The following is a 21,521-nucleotide window of genomic DNA, read 5'->3' on the forward strand; positions in this document are numbered from 1 at the left end:
ATACATAGATGTGCCTGTGTGTGTGTGCGTGGTCAGTTGCTGTAATTTGTTCGATGGACTCCAAAAGCTGTGATGAAGACGTTGACCACCACGATGATGAACACCAGACCTGTAGCCAAGTTTTCCATGAAGTTCAGCCTCTGGTGTTTTTGCTCATCATTCAGGTTCCATCGAACTGTGAACAAAAGCAGAACAACACACAACTCAGATAATGTCTAATTGCACAACAATCTACTCTATTCTGGGACTAAAGCCAACTCATTATGGTGCAAAGATTTACTGTCAACCACAAATCTATATTTACTTAATTCTGGGTTCAGAATGCTCATACATCTATTTGTGTCTTTTATTTTATGACGCAAGCATGTAAGGAAACAATGCAATATTCAGTTTTTCATTTTTCACTTAGAGGAAACTCAGATTAAAAAAAAAAGTTAGATCTACTGCAATCAATTTACTATGTTATTAAAAATTTTAGCTCATTTTGAATTTGATCACTCAAAAAAGTTGGGACAGGGAAATGCAAAACGCTTTAAAAGTAAATGGTACTTAAATGAAACAGCTTAAGGAACATTTTGCAACTAATTAGCTGAATTGGCAACAGGTCAGTAACATGACTGAGTACAAAAAGATCATCTTAAAGAGGCAGAGTTTGTCAAAAGTAATGGTGCAGTAGGCAGAGGCTCATCAGTCTGCAAAAAAACTGCGTCTACAAATTGTGGAACAATTTCAGAATAGTGTTCCTCTTTGTAAATCGTGAAGACTTTGAACATCTTATCAGTTACAATTCATAACATCGTCATAAGATTCCAATCATTTGGAAACATCTCCGTGCACATGGGACAATGATGAAAATCAATACTGGATGCTCGTGATCTTTGGAATCTCAGGCGACACTGCCATAAAAAAACAGACATGAAATTGTCATGGAAACCAAAAATGTGGCAAAAAAGACCCAGAATTATTTAGCAGCTACAATCCTATATTTCAGAATAAGACAAGAATGGAACAGAATTCCTCTCCGAAAAGTCCAACAACTGGTCTCCTAAGTTTCAAGACATATATGGACTGTTGTTAAAAGAAGAGACGCTGCTACACAGTTGTAAACATGGCCCTGTCTCAACTTTTGTTTAGACCTGTTACTACTAACGGCATCCAATACATTTGTTAAAATAGTATAGTTTCTCAGTTGAAACATTTAATACGTTTTCTATTCTTCATAGTGAATAAAATATGAGTTTGTGAGATATGCAAATCATTGCATTCTGTTTTTATTTGCATTTAAAATAGCTTCCCAACTTTTTTGGAATTGGATTTGTAACAATAGCGTCCCCCAATGTAAACATGTATATGATGTGATACATTTACTATACATCGCAGGCATAAATGTCACACAGGGAAAGAAAACAAGTGTCAGGTTCAAATCACAGAGAAAGAACAATACAGGGGAAGAAAACTGATCAAGGGAAGCTTGTATTTCCTATATGCAACTGTGTCATTTCTTTTGTGTTTTAATAGCATCATGGCATGTGTTAAATGTTATGAAAACAGCTAATTAGTGTTGTGACAAAGACATTACTATGGTGTCATCAGCAGTACAGGGAGTCGCCTGTGAATAATGGTCACATGAATGCATATTCATACAAATGGGTGTGCAGTAGCCATGTATATGTGCATGGGTATGTGTATTTGATGGAAATTACCAGAGGTTAAACAGCGTAAGAACGCTTCCTGTGATGTGTGTGTGTGTATCTGATCTGTCTTGGTGGGGGCTAGAGTCTGGTTGGGGTGGCCAGTATGTAGGCCGTTCACATCACGCACCACTGGCTTCATTAGAGAGAGCTGGATCCAACGGGGAGGGAGGGATGTGAGGACGAGAGGCCAAAGAAGTTCAGAAGAGTAAACAAAAATGAAGAAAAGAGTAATGAGAAAGAAATGTGTGTGATATTTTGGTAAAGGCAAGGGATGCTGTTTAAGTCTGGTGAAGGAGGTCAAAGGGGCAATGAATGAGTGATGACTCTCACGTGCTGGATGTGTCTTATGGACATGTGACGTTTTTAATGTGAATACCTCAATGTGCAAATGTCAGAGTTAATAATATCTGATTGTACTGTATACTCATACTGTAACAATGTTGATGATGATATAATATTTTTTTTTGCAGAAATCTGAGCAACAAGGGAGGAAATATTCATTTGGGCGTGCTTTGAAATATCTGATTGATAATTGATTATTTTAAGATTTTTTTTCAGCAGTTTCACAGAGGAGGTAGATAAGACATGTGGGGTTGTTAGTTTCACACTAACCAAACAAAACTCACTTTATTTACTCATCCATCAACAGCTGAGTCATTGTGACTGGCTTAAAGTTCATTAACCTGTTGTTCAGTGTGTCAGGAAAAAAAAACTAAATTAGTTTATTTATCCCCAACTTATATTATTTTTATTTACACGCACAAATTTTTCAACCCGAGATATCAGCAGACCTCCTAAAAAATTGTTGCTGCATCTGTCTCTTTTTGGGCTTTTCTCTTTGTTCCAACACATGGAGATACATACATACTGACACATATTGACACATTTACACACATACACAGCACCTCTCCCAACTCCCAGCAGTGCTGATATCAGCAGTAAAACCTAGTGAACCCTTTGACCTCTCAGTCCTGGTTGCTATAGAGACTGAATCCAGCTCCTAATAGGTTGTTTGTCAGGAGTCAGTAGACTTGACATTTATGGGGGAGGGGGTGCATTGTAGGGCAAAATGTGGCATATAGATCGCTGTAATCTTGCTAGAATAGGAAGGATGAAGTGGGCAAGTAAAGGATGTGAGATGCCAGACAGCAAAAACACCTCTGATACACCAGAAGGGCTCAGGCTATGTTTACTTTCTCACCTATGAAGATAAGCAGGACCCCGACTGTGATCTGTAGACACAGAGAGATGCTGATTAGGGTGATGGTGGGGGTGTAAAAGTGGAAGCTTGGCCCCTGCTCCAGGACAGCTTTTAGCTGGGAGGCATTGGCCATCAGCAGGGCCACATCCAGCATACTCTCAGCTGCACTCTTCTTATTGGCATAGTGGTTCATGTTCAGAGGAGCTGGGCTTCTGGGCCAAGCATCTGGATGGGTGGTCTGGGGGAGAGAAGAGAGTAATTGGCACAGAGATAATGTTTATGGCTTGCAGATAATGACAGAAAGAAGAACGCCGGGAAACAAGCAGAAAGGCTTGCTCTGTGCTGTGTTTTGAACTGAATTGAAATAAATGTTCACTTCAGAACAAAATGTGCTTTATTATTTTGTTATATTTTATACTCAATAAACCAGGGACTTAGGAAGAGAGGTGAGTAAATATGGTAATTCATTTCTATGATTAATCAGCAGTTGATCAAAAGCGTTTAAGAAAGTTACTTTTACTCTGAGTTGTGTAACCTATCGATTCTTGTGTGGGTGAGCGTGATGCAACATTAGATTAGCTCAGTTGTGAGTGTGTTTGTGTATTCACTCCATGTCAGTGGACTATGTACTGCAAAGAGAGAACCATACATAGCCACTGGACCAGAAGGTTCTGGAAAAAAAGTTATCTTATTGGTGAATACGGAGTCTGTCTCTATAAAAAATGATGGCTCATTACACCTGAGAACCACATTTTAAAATTCAGTGGCGACAAGGTCAAAGCATGAATGCCAATGCCAATGCCTCTTTTTCTTTGAGAAGGAAAAAAAAAAATCAGCAGTCTCTTCCTGAACACCAAAATCTTCCGTTTTTATCATAACACTCCCTGCAGCTGCAGAGAGCATAGTTTGTCTGAGATTAACCAAACTGCAGAAGTGGTGCGAGCTGTCTTCCCTCTGCTCGAGGGATAAAGACAAAAAGAAAGGAAAGAAAAGCTGCACCCTCTAATTTACCATGGATGAGGCTACAGCTGAATTACAATGTATTTAAGAGATTCACAGCAATCAACTGGCATGGGTTAACTTGATGTATGAGGGGAAGTACACTCTGAACAGAAGGTGTGGTCGATGGGGTTGGTAATGATCTGGTACTCTGGTTGCAGTAATTATTTAGATTTTTTTTTTTAATCCTGTGATAACCACTGGACAAGCCATGTTTAATTCTCTTAATAAATCTCTGCTTTTTAGAAGATGTATTAAATGGGTTACTGGCCAAATTCATCATCTGGCATTCTACTTATCAGTTTAACTTTTATGCTTTATCATAGATTCATGTGAACACTTCAGAGACATCTCGGCAGTATCCAGCAAATGCTAAAAAAAAACAAACAAAACAAAAAACAAAATGTGTTTTTTCCTTTCAACTCAAAGATCCACTGCACTGTGTTACACCTTCACAACGAGGAATTAAAACACATTTTAGGACATGCTTTGTGAAGCCAAACATGCATTTTCGCTGGAAAGCAATGTGGTGTGGCAGGGTGTCCTGTGACTGTGATCTGCTCCAAATACCACAAATGGCATACTGTCATGACGTGTCAGGGTCAGCCTTTCTGCTCTCACACACTGACATAGGTTTTTCAAAAAATACAGCCCTTTATCCCAGAGTCAACAGACCACAGTGAGATAATACTTGTTGTGAGATCGCAGGTTGGAAATATGGAGTCACTATGTCTATTTTTTCCAAAAAAGAACTCCTTTTTGACATGTGCGTAGGCCAAATCTAAAGGTCATTTCCTCTGTCTGCCCAAGCTATTTATCACGATTAATCCTGCTGTCTACTCGCATCATACAGCTGGCAAAATAGCACAACAACTAATCACAGCAGAGGAGACATTCAGTGCAAAAATGATAGCAAATACAGGCTCTTATAATGTGTCTTACTCAACAGCTGTGAGTGGAGTGGAGGGATAACATGCAACAAATTATTTTTTTTAAAAAGAGAATGTACGTGATCCTGGTTTTCGTTTCGTTCACAATTGCATTTTTGGACAGAATTTTATATCCCAGAGAAACCCAGTGCTTGTCAGTCATCTAGGCACACCAGATTTATAGCTATCTAAACTGTAGGAAAAAAAAAGAGAAAAGTTCTCATTAAATCAGTTGTCCTGTACTGGTTCTAGGTTTCAGTGCTGATTTTTGTGATGAATTATTCACAGTGCATTTCTAGTCTGAATCAGTCTCGGGGGAGATACACCGAGGGGAGAGAAGGAGCAAGGTAACGAGGGAGGGGGAGATAGTCAGAGACATAAAAGTTGTTTGGATCTTAACTCTCAGTTATGTGTCACTGTGGAATAACAGATGAAATCATGTAATAATATTTAACATTATTCAGTTTCTGCTGTAAGGTGTCACTAACACTACAATGTGGGAATGAGAAGGGAAACCAGCTAATCAGTAAGTTATTTATATAGGGCTTCTTCAAACAATGAATGTTGACCTAAGCGCTTAACTGAGCAATTGAAATCATTCCTATAAATCACATAAATAAAACTGAGAATAAAACTGGTTCTGCTGGGGGTTTCTTCCTGTTAAAAGAAGGTTTTTCTTCCCACTGTCACCAAAGCGCTTGCTCATAGGGGGTCATATGATTGTTGGGGTTTCCTCTGTTTTCTTTGTATTATTCTAGGGTCTTTACCTTACAATATAAAGCGCCTTGAGGCAACTGTTGTTGTGATTTGGCGCTATATCAATAAAATTGAAGCTGAATTGAATTGAATGAGAAAATATGACATTATTTTACCTTTCAACCCGGGTTGCAGAATGCAAAGGATTACCAAGGGTGAAAAACAAATAAAAGACCCTTCAATTCACATTTGCTACTTCTCATATTTTTTTAATGCTAAAGCTAGATGCAGAGTTGTATAATACATGCTTTTTACAACTTTGGAAAGACTGCAATTTCTTAATTCCCGTGATTTAACCCAAACCTCAGATCAAATAAATCCATTTTTCATTGTGTATTCAGAAGCAAATGAACGTTTTGGCTGATTTCCCAAAAACTAAATGAACTCATTCAACTTGCACACCTAATCCTAAACTTTTCTCCTTTTCCCATGTCGTCACACTAACTGATTACACCCGCATGTAAGTTACTTAGAGAGTATGCAGTGCCTTTAGCTTTGTATTGTTAAGCTCTGTGTCTGACATGTAGAAAGCTCTTCAAGGCAACAAAGCAAGACACCACTTAAGACAGTGAAACCGTACATTTATTATTTAGTTAATTGAGCCCGTGTTCAGCTATATGATGAAATGCTAAATTAACTCTAACTGCATGAGTGAGTATTTCACTTACTTTTTTTCTCCCTCGTGCATAAGCACTTCTTTGCTCTCCATCCATCATGTCCTATCAGCAGCCTTCTTCTCTCACTCACCTCAAAATCTGGCCAGCTTCCAGATGACAATCGACCCAACTGTAAATCTAATTTCCATGAATCTCTGTAGAGCTTTTAGTTTTACAGCCTTGCACAAAGCAAAGCAAACATGACTGTTTCTGAGTGTGGTCTATGCAGCTAAGGCACTTATGGTGGGAAAAAAAAACCCCAAACAAATCAAAAACACTTTCTCATTTAGTGAAAAGCTGCAGTTTAAACTACGGGTTATCAAAGAAAGTGAAATCTGACTCATCTCATCGGTCTTAGATTTCAGTGAAAGGCAGGCAAGAATATTAAAAGCCTGCAGAAAGTCTTCCTGTGAGATATTCACCCTACAAGAGCCACGGATTGAAAAAAAAAACCCACTCATATTGACTCACACTGTTGGGGGACACATTGTAAATGAGATCAATTGCTCATTTTATCGAGCGTAAGGGTATTACATTTTGCAAATGCTGGCTGAGCTCTGACTGTTGCAAGGAAGTATCTGTGGCTGCCAGGGTCTCTCTTCCTCCTGCCTTCTTCCTCAAATTCACACACACACACACACACACACACACACACACACACACACACACACACACACACACACACACACACACACACATCTGAAATTAAATGGCGCTATTAAGACAGTGACCATGCGGATAACAGAGTGAAGTCCATTTCCCTGCCCTGTAAAACTGGATGCTGCACATTAGATGCAGGACTGAACTACTCTTAAATGGCAGCTTCAATTGCCTAATAAACTAAAGTAATCAATCTGTGAGCTTTACAGTTGTGGCATGAAGCAGGATGATGTAATACAAAAGTAAAACCTTGTGTCTGTTTTTATGTGTGCATTTAAGCCAGTGCACTGGTAACAAAGGAGGGCATTCATTGTTTATAAGGTCACTCAGGTACCAACAATACTTCACCCCTAAGCCAGACCAGACTGTCATCTGACCCAGCATGCTTGCAAAAGACTTTAAGATGTCTGGTCAAATGCTTCTGCGGAGACATAAAATCCGTCTTATTCAGCACCACTTCTATTCTGCAAAGCGTATGCACCTCTGAATGTACCTCACATGCAGATGACATGTAACATGAGAAAAGGCACAGAAGTGGCATGGAAGCGCAGAAACCGCAGGAGGTGGATACTTTTACACGATCGGTTTACAATAAAAAGTAACAACCGACAACTCTGGGTACAGAAATGACCACGACAATGAATCAACACTTCTTGCAACAAAAAATTCAACCTAAACAAAAATGATTGCATGACAGCACATTTCCCAAGTGCCCATATCCAAGCGATTGCTTTGCGGTCCGTGCATTTTTGCACTGTATTAACACTCCTTCTATTCTACTGTATAAAAGCATGCAAAACAGCAAGAATACTCTTATTAATCAGGTAATCTTTCTTCGTGCATCTTTTATTTATTGCACTTGTGAGCATGTCAATTTGTATGATCAATCTACTTAGCCTATAGACATCTATAAACCAGAGGATTTACATTTTCCCTCGATGAATGTTAAAAAGGGGCTGCAAATATCTTACCTCGGTGCCACTTAACCTGTTGATGCTGCTGCTCATTTTTGCCCTGTGCGAAGAGCTGCTACACCTCAGATGCAGGCTGCAGCAAAGTGGCAGGGGTAGAGAAGACTGGACCCGCAAGCACGTAGCCAAGGCTACGTGACAGAGCTACTGATGCACGTGTAACTACTATATTATAGTGACACAACAGCAGTGATAATGGAAAAATGTTGTTTCAACAGCAGGCTCGGGAGTTAAGACACGTGACTGAGTCTTCAAAGGGTGTGAGAAATTATTTATTTATGTTTTCAATTGCTGTGTAATTTACTTGCACTGACTCTAATCAGCCTTTGTCTCACCCCGTGTCACTCTGTCTGTTGGACAGCACACAATATGATGAGTAGGCTTTCTGTGGCGTCCCAGAGTGCCGTATGATTGGATGGACCATTCCCCCCACCTCCACCCGCCTCCCTTCTATAGTCCTCACCAGGGGCGTGGAGCCAAGCGAACTGAATGGGAAACACATTTGGTGTACCTCACCGGTGCACTAACCAAATGGTGGAAGGCGATGACAAGCGCAAACAGCTGTTGGTTTAAGTTAACTACCGAGGGGACTACAGGAAAAATAAAAAAAACCCGAGTCTTAAAGCGACCCGTGTGTGCTATTTACTTACGCGGCAGCGAAGAAGAAGAAACAGTGGGGAGAGTCGCATCGGGAGCTGCAACCGAAGAGAGGGATGCGGGGACTTAAAAGGAGATAAATACAAGAAATTCGTCAGTTATTTCTTGTCAGCATGTGGTATGTGTTCAGTTAAGAAAGCCCGAATTTGTTTGCGGTCGCTGGGGCGGCTCCTGTGCTTGAAAATGGAGATAATATGCAGATAGGGCGTTTTTGAAGTCCACCTTTTGTCGTGGACAGTCGGCTAACGTTGGCGAGGATTTTTTTTGAGTGCTGCTACTGGACCTGGCAGGTTTGTCTCTGCTGTGTGTCACTAGCGTCAGTTATACTCGAGGGTGTTTTTTATGCCCCTTTTTTGAACAAGGTAAGTCGTGCCTTATTTTTTTAATGTCAGTATTTGAACGTAAGATAATATTGTGGGTATACTGGGGGGAATTTAGTGCTAGCTAGTTGCCAAACTTATGTCGCCGAAGCCAGCTTGCTAGTTTCTCGGTCACCTGGACGACGATGGCTTCTGGAAGCAATGCTTTAACTCCTGGGCTTGTCTTTTTGTCAACCCCCTCTTACTGACAGCAGCTAACTTCACCTCAGTGATTATTACCATGCTTAACGCCCATCGATAGCTTTAGCAATAATGTATAACTGGGGCATATCGTATTTCTTTTGCAGGTTCTTTTATTATTATTATTATTATTATTATTATTATTATTAGCGGATAAAATCTTGTCTATGTCATCCATCCCAGTGTTGTTAAGGGCCTCTCCCGGCAAACTGCGTCACCGAGTGGGCGCTGCAGGTATTCATCTGTCGATCTGCGTGTTGGAAAGTCTACCCGTGATGGCACGAATGACCTGGAAACCAAAGCGACTGAACTTTTAAGTCACCATGGAGTCTAAATCAGGCTCCGGGGACCATCAAGACCTGAGAAATTCGCCTGTAACCAAGTCTCAGTGTGAACCGGGCAAAAATGTGCGCGAGGCCATGGGTGATGGACCCGTCAGTCTTGTGGACTCTGTAGTGAGAGGTGGGAGTGACCCCAGCGCATATCCTTCCTCCAGTTATCAGAGGATTGTGCATCAGAGATTCATCAGGAGAAGTTTATGGTTTTCAGACACAGATGAGCAGGCCTTTGAAGCACCTGAATGTAATAACAGGAGTAAGATCCTAAACATTAACCTGCGAACAATTGTGGACAGGTCAAGGGGGACCAGCTGTGGGATACAGGAGGGATCCAGCACTGAAAGTCAAGGTGGGCTTAAAGACAGTGCAACAGAGAGCGCCAGCGCCGATGAGGACAAGGAGAAAGGTGGAGACGCGCTAAATGTTACATGCAGTGATGGTGGTAAAGCTGCTGTCAAGGCAGCCAGTGAGGAGAATGAGGAGGAGGCAGAGATGAAGGCAGTCTCCACGTCTCCAGGGGGAAGGTTCCTTAAATTTGACATAGAGCTGGGGAGAGGTTCCTTCAAGACAGTCTACAAAGGCCTGGATACTGAGACCTGGGTGGAGGTGGCCTGGTGTGAGCTGCAGGTAAGGCAGTAAAATTGTCTCATCTCATTAACAAAATTTCTGTGACACCAATTCGTTGTGTATGCAGCAGTTACAGACAAGGCACAATTATCTTTTTCATATTTGTGAAAAAAAGGCTTATTTGTCACATTTTTAATCCATGAGATGGATGCTGACCAGAGCTATCTAAAAGTGTCTTCACATTTTTCCCTCTACGATAAATATATGCGTGATTAATATTAGTGGAAGAATGCCTGACTCCCACAGGAAGCCCTCTATCTTTTCTCCTCTGTGTTCTCACTCATCATGATAGTGTAATGGAGATGTCTTCAGGGAGCTGTCAATCAGCCTCTAGTCTCATGAAGGAGTATGCTGAGTTGCAAATTGGTCACCACTAAATTTTAAATGGTTTACACTGGAAGACTGATTGACAAGCAGTAGCTGTAGACATGACATGGAGGAACATACCATCGCTGAAGTATGGCGATCGACAGTTTCGCAAATGCACAAGGGGAGTTCATTTTCTTGCGTTACATAGACACAAGGAAATCACAAGCTTAGACTGTGCAAAGGTATTAACTAATTATTTCCATCCTTCTGAGACTGCAACAAGGATTATTCTCTCTCCCTCTCCCAGGAGGCTTAAGGGGGACTATAGTTAGCATGACTGGCCCCCTCAAAGTACAAAAACATGTCCTGTGATTTGTTATTTTTTCTCCCTATTTAGATAATTTTGTAAAGGATTTATTTTACATTGTGTGTGCTCAGACAGCCTTCATTTTCCATGGCAGTTTGGCCAGCTGATTGCATGATGACACTCAGCTCAATCATTGAAGTGGACAGTGCAGGAGATGCCGGTTCGCTCTCTACCAGCAGTGTGTCTGCATGTTATTAGTGGTGCTACTCCCTGCATCGCACCCTCTGTGTAACAGGAGGTGAGCAGACAGGAAGCAGCTGAACCTGCCCCATAGCCTGCTGGGAGCCTTGTGGCAGTCAGTGGCCTCAGTGAATACTTTGCCTAGGGTACTGAAAACATGCTGCGTCAGTACTGTGCAAGATGAAAGAATGCAAACCACTTCATCCACTGGCAGGAATTAAACCTGTTTTGTCTGACTTTAGCATTACAGCGCAGTGACACATAGCATCACATAAAAGGACTTTAAAGATAGAATGCCATTGTTGAGCATGCAAAGACACACTGAGACTCGAAGGCCTCATTTGGATGATGATATCATGCACGCTGACAGCAGGAAGCAGCCCCGAGCTTTCCTCAACTGGACAACGCAAAGCTGTAGTTCAGTCCAGTGGATGGAGAATGTGGAAGAGGGATCTATGTACTCTTATTTTATTTTTCCCTAAAGACAGATTAAAACTCCCTCTAGTGGACAGTTGACAATGGATGTTAATCATGATTCAAGTGATCATGTAGTCATCTCATATATACTGTTGTAGCTTTGAGCTGAAGGTCTTCCATTAGGTACTGTTGGATAAACAAAATAACAGGCAGAACTCTTTCACGTGTTGTTAAACTGTCATAGCAGATGCAGTTTAGGTAATTATTATCCATTTATTTTCTTTATTGGCCATTTGAATCATTAAATGTCTTACAAAGGAGTTTCCTTGCCTCCTTAGTGATATCTGAAGAATTAATCTGCAGCCGTTTATTGATTAATGAGTCAGTTGGAGCTATTTATTGTGCATAATTACACATTCCCAAATGATTTTTACTCTGGATTTTTTGCTGTTGGTCACAGAATACAAAATATAAGACAATTAATTTCCTTCTCTGATGTTTTATAGATTGAGTGACTATAAAACAGAATTGGATTAATTGACATTTCAGATATCTTGTCCTGTCTAAATTCTAAGGTGTTTCATTTATTTTTTAAAGGGCCAAGCAAACATATTAAAAGTTACATTTGAGAAGCTTGAAGTTTTTGTGGAAAAGTTACTTGAACATTGTTTAATCTGTCATTCTGGATGTTTCAGTGTGTATTTACACTGCTATATTACACAATGTCTGAATTCAATTTTAAGTTTAGAGTTGCTGCATTGTGCAGTTAGACCAACAGCACACTTCTTAATTATGGGCATTTGTAATAATCTGCAGACTGTAGTACGGGAAATGAGATTCTTTACTCCTAAAGAAAGTAGAAGAAGGAGTAGCTTCAGTAGGCTTTATCAACATCCTCAATGTTATTGTCTGTCAAGCTGTAATCAGGATGAAATCACTGGAGAGATGAACTAAGAAGTGAGATCAATAGGATCGTAGTGTATATTGAGCCTAAAGGCAGACTTTTCAAGGTGGAGCTCTTTGAACCTGACTCGATCACCATAGTAATATATATACTGCACATCTCACAGGTGGTGCATGCAAGCTGTTTTCTTCTTTGTGCACAGCAGCCAGTGCCAAAACTGATGTTATGATTGCTCTTGTGCAGGGTTCTTTGGTCTTGTTTTGGCTTACTATACAGCTTGCTTTAAAAAAAAAAAAAAAAAAAAAAAATATATATATATATATATATATATATATATATATATATATATATATATATATATATATATATATATATAACCAGGATGGTCAGCACATACAGGCTGGAAGCACAATTGTACAGGCAGATCAGTCTCTTCCAGCATCTCTATGATACACCATTAAGTGGGATTGCTGGTACTTTCAGGAAGCTGAGCTATTTTGCAGAAAACCTCAACAGTTGTTTTTTAAAATGTTTTGAATTTATTCTATTCTGATTCCAGCTGTGATTTCTTTTTTTTCTCTGAACAGCAACATGTGTCTGAAGACTGCAGTGAATCGTCTATATCAGCTGTAAAAGCGCATAAAATTGTTTCTCTTCTCGGTCTGTATTTGTTACTAAGCCTGTTTTATACTGCAGGTATTACAGCTAATAGAACACAGATAATAACATGTTTTATTCTGTTGGTATTTACAGAAAATCACAGAGTATATTCATTCTGTAAAATGAATCATTCAAAGTAGTCAAAGTAATTTCCAGGTATCTGTCACTGAAAGTGCAAATGTACTTCATGTGTTTCATGTTTAAATGTATGACGTTCTAATGAGCAGCTTTTATGTTAGAAGTTAACACCAGCAATGGGCATGCTCTGGATAAGATAAATATGATAGAAAAACTATGCCATTAATAAATTCTCTGCCATCATTCTTGTCTTGCACCCTGTGATAGACAGACAACTTGCCCAGGGTATACGTTATCTTTTGCCCCATGGGATAGAACCCCCTGCAACCCTGAATTACATAAGTGGGAAAAAAAATGAATGGATGGATGGATGGATTCCTCTCTTACCCTTTTTGTGGCACCAATCAATTTGTTCGTTTTGTGAGTGTCTTTTATGCGAGCACGTGGAAAACGTGGTTAAAGACAGTTTATAACCACCATTATATCCATTATCTTTCTAGCCTTTCTTGGTTTTTCCAAGCCATCCAATGCAAAGAGGGCTTAGCTGTGTTGAGCTTGCTTCATACTATTACCCTGAGATAGCATGGTAAAAATCGCTGCACAGACTCAGAGCTCTCCTGCCCACAATCACACAAGATCTTTTTGGTCATATTCAACAAAATAATAAAGTGCAGGTTTCAGCAAGTCTTAAGCTTGCATCTGAAGTAGGTCAGAGTAAACAACATGGGGGTAAAATCTTACGTGTGGCATGTGTATGATGCCAGCTTTGCCGTTCCAAGCAAACTGTTGTGGAAAACAGGAGATACCCCCATGGAAGACAGAGAAACATGAGATATCACTCTTGATTTTCCACTGTATTCTCGCCTTCCCGTGGTCACATGGCTTTCCTCCCTAGAAATTTTAATCTGGTCTCGTGTTTGTTTTTGCTCTCTTCCTCCCTCGTCTCTCTCCCTTAGCCCTGCCCCTTCCTGTTCATGCCCATCTCCCCCACATCTCTGTTTCTGTGCCAGGCTGCTGGCATATCACAGATGGCCCTGGCTCATGCAAGGATGTTAATGTGAGAGAAGGATGCCTGTTTTCAGTCCTTTCATTGTTGAGAAGAAACACATCCTGTGATTCTTTTTACTTTGTCTTAATCATTATTGCTCTCTGGAATTTTTCTAAACTTTGGAAACTTTTTCTTTCCACCACTTGTGGCTCAGTGTATTGATTTTTATCTTAGTGTTGAATGCTGTGTGCACACTTGCAGACAGTTTACTTCTGACCTTTTGCAGACTTCTCAGGTATTTGGCAGTGAGCTATTTTGTAGATTAAATCTCTTTTTTCAGCTTGTGACTGCAGAGTTGGCAATGATGCCATGGCAGTGTTATCAGGCCGCCTGTCTTTGCTGAAGATTGGGGATTTCTTGAACCAAACAAACCCAGCAGCTTACTCACTAGATCTGTTTCTTCACTCCAAATGCTGGATTTCACTGTAATCATAGATTTAGATTGCACTCTCATCTGACAAGATGATACCACGCTTTCTCTCTGGATTAACATGTGTAATAACACATCTTCTCCTTGTCTGCACAGATGAAAAAAAGGTAAACAAAGTTGGAGATGCCCAAATGGGTCATTGTTTACAGCCCATCTGGCATTGAGAGGCCCTGGGCAGCATGGAGAGCCATTCACTGTGGCAGTGCCTTATCCGTTCCCCCATCTTTCATCACATCTGAATTCCCACGTCACCAAGTCAACTGAAAAGCAATGGCAAAGACAGATATGCCTACTGGTGTGACGTGTGGTATAGTTGCATGCTGCAGGTGTGATAGTTGTCTCTTGTACAGTCTTTTTGTTGTTGGTGTTGTTTTCATTTAAGTCATTTCCATTCATTTGAGAGCATCTGAATGTGTTTGCTGTATGGCTGAATCAGTGTGCTGGTCACTCTATGGTTCAAGTTGCAACATAATTGGATCTAGTAACCATCACTTATCATTATGAACATAGCCTAGGCCTGAAGTGTATGTACTCTATTGATGAAACGGCTTTAGAAAGAATTGTAAATCCACAGCATGTCTTAACTGGTAAAATGATGCTTACCCAAAAACTCTCACCTTGTATGTTGGTTTATTCATGGTCTTTGTCCCACATCGTCTGAAAGGAAAAGCTGCAAAGGAATAAATAATTTTTTATCTTAATGTTTAGGAGGGATAATGGGGAGCACATACATACACAGACATACACAATGTTTTGAATGTTTTCAGTTAGATTAAAAAAATTGGGAAAACTTCTTTACTGTGATTTAAGCAAACATTTGGTTAAAGAGACAGTTGCAGTATTTTTAATATTTTTACTATAAAATGCTACATTATACACAGGTGGATAAAATTAAGAAAACCAGAATCATATCAGTTATAATTCCTGTGAGATGTGATATTTTGTCGATTTAAAGCCTTAGGTTTGCGGTATTGTTCAGCACATTGCAGTTCAATATTGTGGTCCATACCTCTTTTTTTTTATTGATCTTATAAAATATCCCACACTGAAACATGCACTGATGTTATAACTGTTCGAAGCAGACTCAAATTTGTTTATCAGGGAGCTGCAGAGCAATTTTCAACTGATTAATTAGTTAATTGACCAGTAATGGAAGCTACACATTAGGGTTTGCCTAAAACGGTCTATCAGTTACAGGGGTGGCTATCAGACCTCTTGTATGCAGCCTTGTTTTGACTTAAATGCCACATTGGCTAGACTTTTATTAAAGCTGACACACGTTGCTATGCTGCAGTCTTCACAGTTTTTATCTTGTGGTCTATATATATTGTATCTGACTTGCTGTGCTAGTACCTCCGCTGTAGTATTGCCTTAACATTTCGTACAGGGATTCTCTAAGCAGCTTTCAGAGCAGCACCTTACGTTAGGACATTTAGCTAAATGGCCTTTGACCGCTCTCTTTCCTCCCCCCCAACAATAGAAAGTGTCACAACAGCTCATTAGGACTAGTAATCCCTTTTGGAATTCAAGAAGGTTATTTGTATGAACAAACCTGGAGCACCTCTGTATCCTGTTAAGGCCTCCTGCTTAGGCTTTGTGGTATGAAGACAAGGGTTACTTCACTCTAGTTGGCCTCTGCGTTACTAAGCTGTTTATGTAATGACTAAAAAACAAATGGGCTCACTGTAGCACTTCCATCTTAAGTTACTATTACTGTAAACTGCTATTAACATTTATGCTGGGAGCTTATTTCATTTATAAATCTTTAAATGTGCTGATAAACTGAATATGTGATTGTTGTCTTTGCTATAAGAAGTTTCTAATTCTTTGATTAAACAATGTAGGAATCCTTCTTCCTGGTATTTTACTTGTTTAGTCTGGCTCAGGGTATTATGCCGAATAAAGGCTGTCTAAGTGGCTCTGTGGCTCCAAACACTGCAGCAGATTCTAAAATTGTCAAACCAGGGAGTTTAGCCAGGCCACCCAGTTCAAATCAGGGCAGCTCTACTCGACAAATCATTGCTCTTGTCCTTATCTCAGTGCCAACCCTCATCATCAGTGGTCTGTACGATGCAGGACATGTGGAAGCCTGTCCACCCTCCGCACTCTCACTTTCTGGCTTGCACCGGTCCACACTGGCTACAGTAGGCTTTAGTCATTTACATGGACACTGAACACATTTGTGAATTTGTCTGAAGTTCAGAGCAGATGGGTAAAATTTGCCACCCGGTGTATCATAGCACTGCAGCTATTTGTAGCCACTCTGTCAGCTCCTCCATGGTTTTTACAATGGGTCTGAGTGACCGTGTTACCGTTAAGTATCAGTGTTTGGGGTCAGTGTATTGAAAGTGTCACCACCAGCTGTCGTACCTTGGGTTGGATTGGCTGGACACACAGGCTAATGCTGCTAAAAATGTTACCAGTTAAAGCAGATTAGAAATGAATGAAATAACATCTACTTGGCTTAAATCTAATAATAAATAATGTAATTATATCTATCTGTATATATACACGATTACATATGGAATATTTTACATATATATATGTATATATATATATATATATATATATATATATATATATATATATATATATATATATATATATATATATATATATATATATATATATATATATATATATATATATACCGTATATATATATATATATATATCACATCTGATTTCGTGCAACTGGAGAGGGGCACATTAACCACTTGTGAATTTTGAAAGTTCTGTATATAAAATTTTATATTAAGCCAGGTATTTAAAATTTACTGCAAACTTCTATGTCCATTGCTTTAAAAAAAATATAGACTTTTGCAACCGGATGATTCTTTTTGTTAAACCGTCTGTTTCTAGTGATCTCAACTTTGTTAAATTGTAAAATAGGCATCACTTTCAAGACTGTCGTAATGAAGAATATACCCCAATATTTATGTGTATTTGATTTCTTAGACATTGGTAATGTTGAAAATCATTCAACTATTTTCATACACAACTGTTGGTCTCTTGAGTAGATAAGTGAGTATTAGTAAAATGTTTTTCTTTGTGTCCAAAAAAACCACTTCCTTTTCAGCCTATGCGTTTTCACAGAAAAAAGCTTTATAGGAGGTTTCTATGCTTTAATCTGCTTTGGCTAACTGCTGGTCACAATCAGCTAGTCACACTCATACACATAAACATCCAAGCAACAATCACAAGTGCTCTTAATATGATCAGCACCCAATTCATTTATTTCATTTAGTATCTTATGTTCTGTTTTTCTTCTGTTCTCAGTGTGTCTGTGATGCTTTTATTTTGCATAGTTTCTGCTTGTCTCTCCCCTTCTGTTTTCTTAGCTCACACTTTTGATGCCCAAACAGCAAAGTAATCATTTGGGCATAGTCTGATTGTTGTTTTCTGCCACAGTATCGGAGTGGCTTCTCATCTTGAATGTTGTTCTGCCTCTTTGACTCCTCCCTCCCAAGGCTAGGTGAAGCATACATTTGTCTCTTTCAGAATGCTTTTCAGATATTTCACCAGCCTTTTCTTATTCAAAACATTATACTGGGCCACCCTGAATGCCGGGTATGCCATTTTACTCTGCCTGGGTTTACCATGGTTGTATGGCAGGTGTATAACAATGAATACAGGGATAATGGTAGCTGGCACAGCTGCCGGTCAAAGCCTCCTGCAGTCATGACTGATGGGACACAATTCAGCTGCGGGCAGTCTGCTGGCTCATGGCTCACCCTGCACCAGCTTTTGTTACAGCATCGGAAGCACTGCAGTAGTCATCTGTTATTAAGGATGGGTGGAAAGGGTTTCCAAGTAAATTATCATACCGCCTCAGCCTGGCAACCAGGGTTTATTTCCCTTGAGTCCAAACATTTTTTGTTGAAATGTCTGCATGAACTGAATAAGATGTGGCAGTAAGGAGGTAGTTCTGTAGCTATGGTTAAAGGAATATGACCTGTATTGATTGTTAATGCGTCACATTATCATTGTGAGCGAGACTGAACCTGAGCTTTTCAATGCGGCATTTAAATTCTATACTAAGGCCTATTTGCTGTGGGATTTCTGCATATTGGGGTATGCATGCTAGTCAAGTTTTACTGGATTTTACAAATAACTTATATTCATGTAAAATATTTCTTTATCTTCATTTATTGACAAAAACATGTGACAGTAAATATGAGTTCTGCTGTCCTTTTTTATATTACAATTTGTTGACAAGTTGTTTGAATACAAATCCCAATAACACTGTGGCTATGGAGTCCCAGTGTTGCTAATCTGCTCCTTGTTAACGAAGGATCAAGATGAGGCCAAGTTAATTAGTTAAAGCAGAAATAGTAATTAGGAACGCTAAGTTGTAGTGGCAAAGAAACAGCCAGACAATTTGTAATTTGGCTGGCATAATCAGGACTAATGCATAAACCTGTTTCTCTCCTAATACATTTATCCTCTAGGATGCGGATCTCACTGGTTCAGTAAGTTCAGATATTTGTATATTAGGTAAGAACTTGTAGACTTTGTCTCATTGGGGGAAACTGTGACAAACTAAAATAGACGAATTGGTGTCTATAAAAAATTACAGTCATAAGATTTCTTCAGACAGAACGGAGCTGTGTGTGAACTACATTTGTCAGCAGCCACTCATTAGCCACTCAGTCCATGTGCCACTTCACAACCTTAGCATTGTTCTATGCTTTCAGATGGATTGTGAATTGAATCTTTTATCAGAGATGGGGGATTAATTTTTCATGTAGTGAGATCTGGGATCATGTAAAATGGTACAATTGGAGTCATACCTGATGCTAGTACATACTGTAATTTTGGGTAGCATTCGTTGCATCGGTGTAATTTAAATCCAGACGAAGGGAATGTTCATGTCATGATCCACAAAAAAATGTAAGTATGTCTGATTATGTCAGTAGCCTTCAGGGAGAAGGCTAAAGCCCTTTATATACAATCAGTAAGCTCCTTTCATTAGGAAGTGTAACTCTTACAGCTTTGTTATAATTATCCTTAAATCCTCAGGTAAAGTAGCTGGACTGATGGCAATCCCTTCACAATAGGAGTATGCTATTCCTACTTAATGTGACATTAGGTCAAGAATATGATTTTGACACTGCATTTATATACTATGATAAGCTTGCAGAGTTCCTGGATCTAATATTTTAATCCATTACTTGATTCTTCCAACACCAAAAAACCCAGTGGTTTGCTTTCTCATTCTGATATTCTGTGTCGCTGTATGAGCTAGCCGAGCTGTGGAATTAACAGAGGTGAGCATACAGATATAGTGGATGGCAGCATTGTAGAGAACAGGTTTAAAGATTCCTTCCTGATAATGTCACTATCTATTTTTCTGCCCTTGCTGCCTGCTGTAGCTTTCAGTTTGTGTGTTTGACCTCACTCAAGCAGTTACCTGCTCTGCTATGAAGCACAGGTGTGATAAGATTACATGCACATACATGCACACAAACAATAAATGGTCTGTTTGTAGTGCAGCAAATGTACCGTAATGAGTCACACTTGTTAAAGACCTCACAGTAGCTATGAGGAAATTGATTTTCAAAGTGACATTCTTCCATTCTCTCAGTGCGCAAAAGCATATAAGTGCACATAACTCTCGACGCAGTGAACCACGCCTCTCAGCCTGCATGTGGCTTCTGAATTATGCAGAAACCCCAGTGTCTGCTAAGAGGGAAAGACAAGTGAGGGTGCAAATGTAGGGGGTGATGCGGGGAGTGTGACTGGAGCTTGGGGAACACTCTGAATTGGGGCTTATTTGAAAAAAGCAGCAGGTTTCCTGAAAGATGAGATCAAGAAAGCAAGGGAGCAGTAAAGGAAGTAATCTGGGGAGAGGAGGGGGGGAATTGCCTAAAGGAAAGAAAGCTGCAGCACTCAAGCTTTAAGCAGTCTTCTTCATTCCTCTTTGTTGCTCTTTTTTAGACCTATGTTTCAGGTAAGCTTCAGACCATGTGGTGCTCCTGTGCAACAAACAGCACATGGGGATAACCCAGCCCAACTTAGCCAGCCCAAGCCTTTCATTGCTCAGCTTGCTTCAGTAGAAAGAGTTCTCTGCAGAACTGAATTATTCATGGGACTTCAGAAGAGTGCAGTGAAAATCCCCACACCCCTCACCACCACCATCACCACCATACACACTTACACAAAAAAACCTGACATGCCACATTCTTATACATGCAAGCCTTATCCATCACATCAATCCACTCCTCAACACATTGAATCACAATGTTGTTAATTTTTCTGGTTATTCATGCTCATTTTCTAATTGCAGTTTCATCTAAGAAGGAAGTTGACTTTGGGTGAATAATTGAATAGATTAAATCCCGCTAGGTTGTTTTCACTGCATTCCACCATCAGTGTCGTCGGTTTCTGTGATGGGTGGGGTCTTGCTGCTAGACACAGCTCACTGTGTGTATGTGTGTTATATAAGTCGTTGATGTAGTGGCAGTAAAAAAAAAGAAGACAAAAAAAAAAAAAATCACAGGAAAGAAACCACAACCTTGCACTAGATACAGCATGGTGCTGCCAGACTAGGAACTGAGAAATGGTGAGAGAGTAGCTACAGAAGATGCTTTTTGTGTTTGTGGGGGATCTCGGGGATGAAAAAGGGAGTGGTCGGGGTGCAGAAAAGGAGATAGATTGCAGATGTGGGGGGAGGGGACTAAGAGGGTGAGAGAGTGAGAAAGCGAGTGAAAGATGGCAGAGATCGATGACACATAACCTTTAGCCATAGCATTTTGAGGGTGTGACGATGTTAATGCCTTGGTTCATTCTCCCAGGAGCGGCTGTGCTTTGTCACCCCTCTTTCTCTTTACACGTCCTCAGTGTTCCTGGACAAATCAAAGCTAGCAAGTAAGAGGTCACATCTGATCATATTACATCTAAAAATGTATTTACAAACAAAAGATTTCGCAGAATGTTCTTACTGATTGAAAAAGACACTCATCTGAATGTTCCCACACACGTACACTTGTGACGTGTGTGCTTTGACGCACATATGGTCTAATTAGAGATGTGTATATGTCTCAGAGACTGACACTAACCTCCACCTCAACTACTCCGT

At 39.9% G+C, this 21,521-nt stretch overlaps 2 protein-coding genes across 7 annotated transcripts in view; one reads left to right on the forward strand and one right to left on the reverse strand.

Moving 5' to 3' along the window:
- Positions 1 to 32: 32 nt before the first annotated feature.
- On the reverse strand, positions 33 to 7,902 carry LOC146611022 (ninjurin-1). The gene is made up of 3 exons (XM_085344858.1): positions 7,867 to 7,902; positions 2,896 to 3,133; positions 33 to 175 (listed from the first exon to the last, which is right to left on the reverse strand). Exons 1-3 carry the CDS (start codon positions 7,900 to 7,902, stop codon positions 33 to 35), a joined length of 417 nt encoding a protein of 138 aa, XP_085200984.1.
- Positions 7,903 to 8,365: 463 nt separating this feature from the next.
- LOC146611023 (serine/threonine-protein kinase WNK2) overlaps positions 8,366 to 21,521 on the forward strand; it is a 39,685-nt gene continuing 26,529 nt past the window's right edge. For 4 of the 6 annotated variants that reach the window (XM_085345661.1, XM_085345664.1, XM_085345663.1 and 1 more), the window contains exons 1-2: positions 8,366 to 8,885; positions 9,267 to 10,048. In XM_085345661.1, the coding sequence (XP_085201787.1) occupies positions 9,407 to 10,048 (642 nt within the window). In that variant the 5' untranslated portion in view covers positions 8,366 to 8,885; positions 9,267 to 9,406. Of the gene's footprint in view, positions 8,886 to 9,266; positions 10,049 to 21,521 lie in introns of those variants that run through there. The other 2 variants (XM_085345662.1, XM_085345666.1) reach the window with 2 other exon arrangements.

The sequence above is a fragment of the Diplotaxodon limnothrissa genome, linkage group LG20 (assembly GCF_057381915.1).
Source record: "Diplotaxodon limnothrissa isolate DT_005_m linkage group LG20, D_limnothrissa_male_GT1.1, whole genome shotgun sequence".
Taxonomy (NCBI): Eukaryota; Metazoa; Chordata; class Actinopteri; order Cichliformes; family Cichlidae; genus Diplotaxodon; species Diplotaxodon limnothrissa.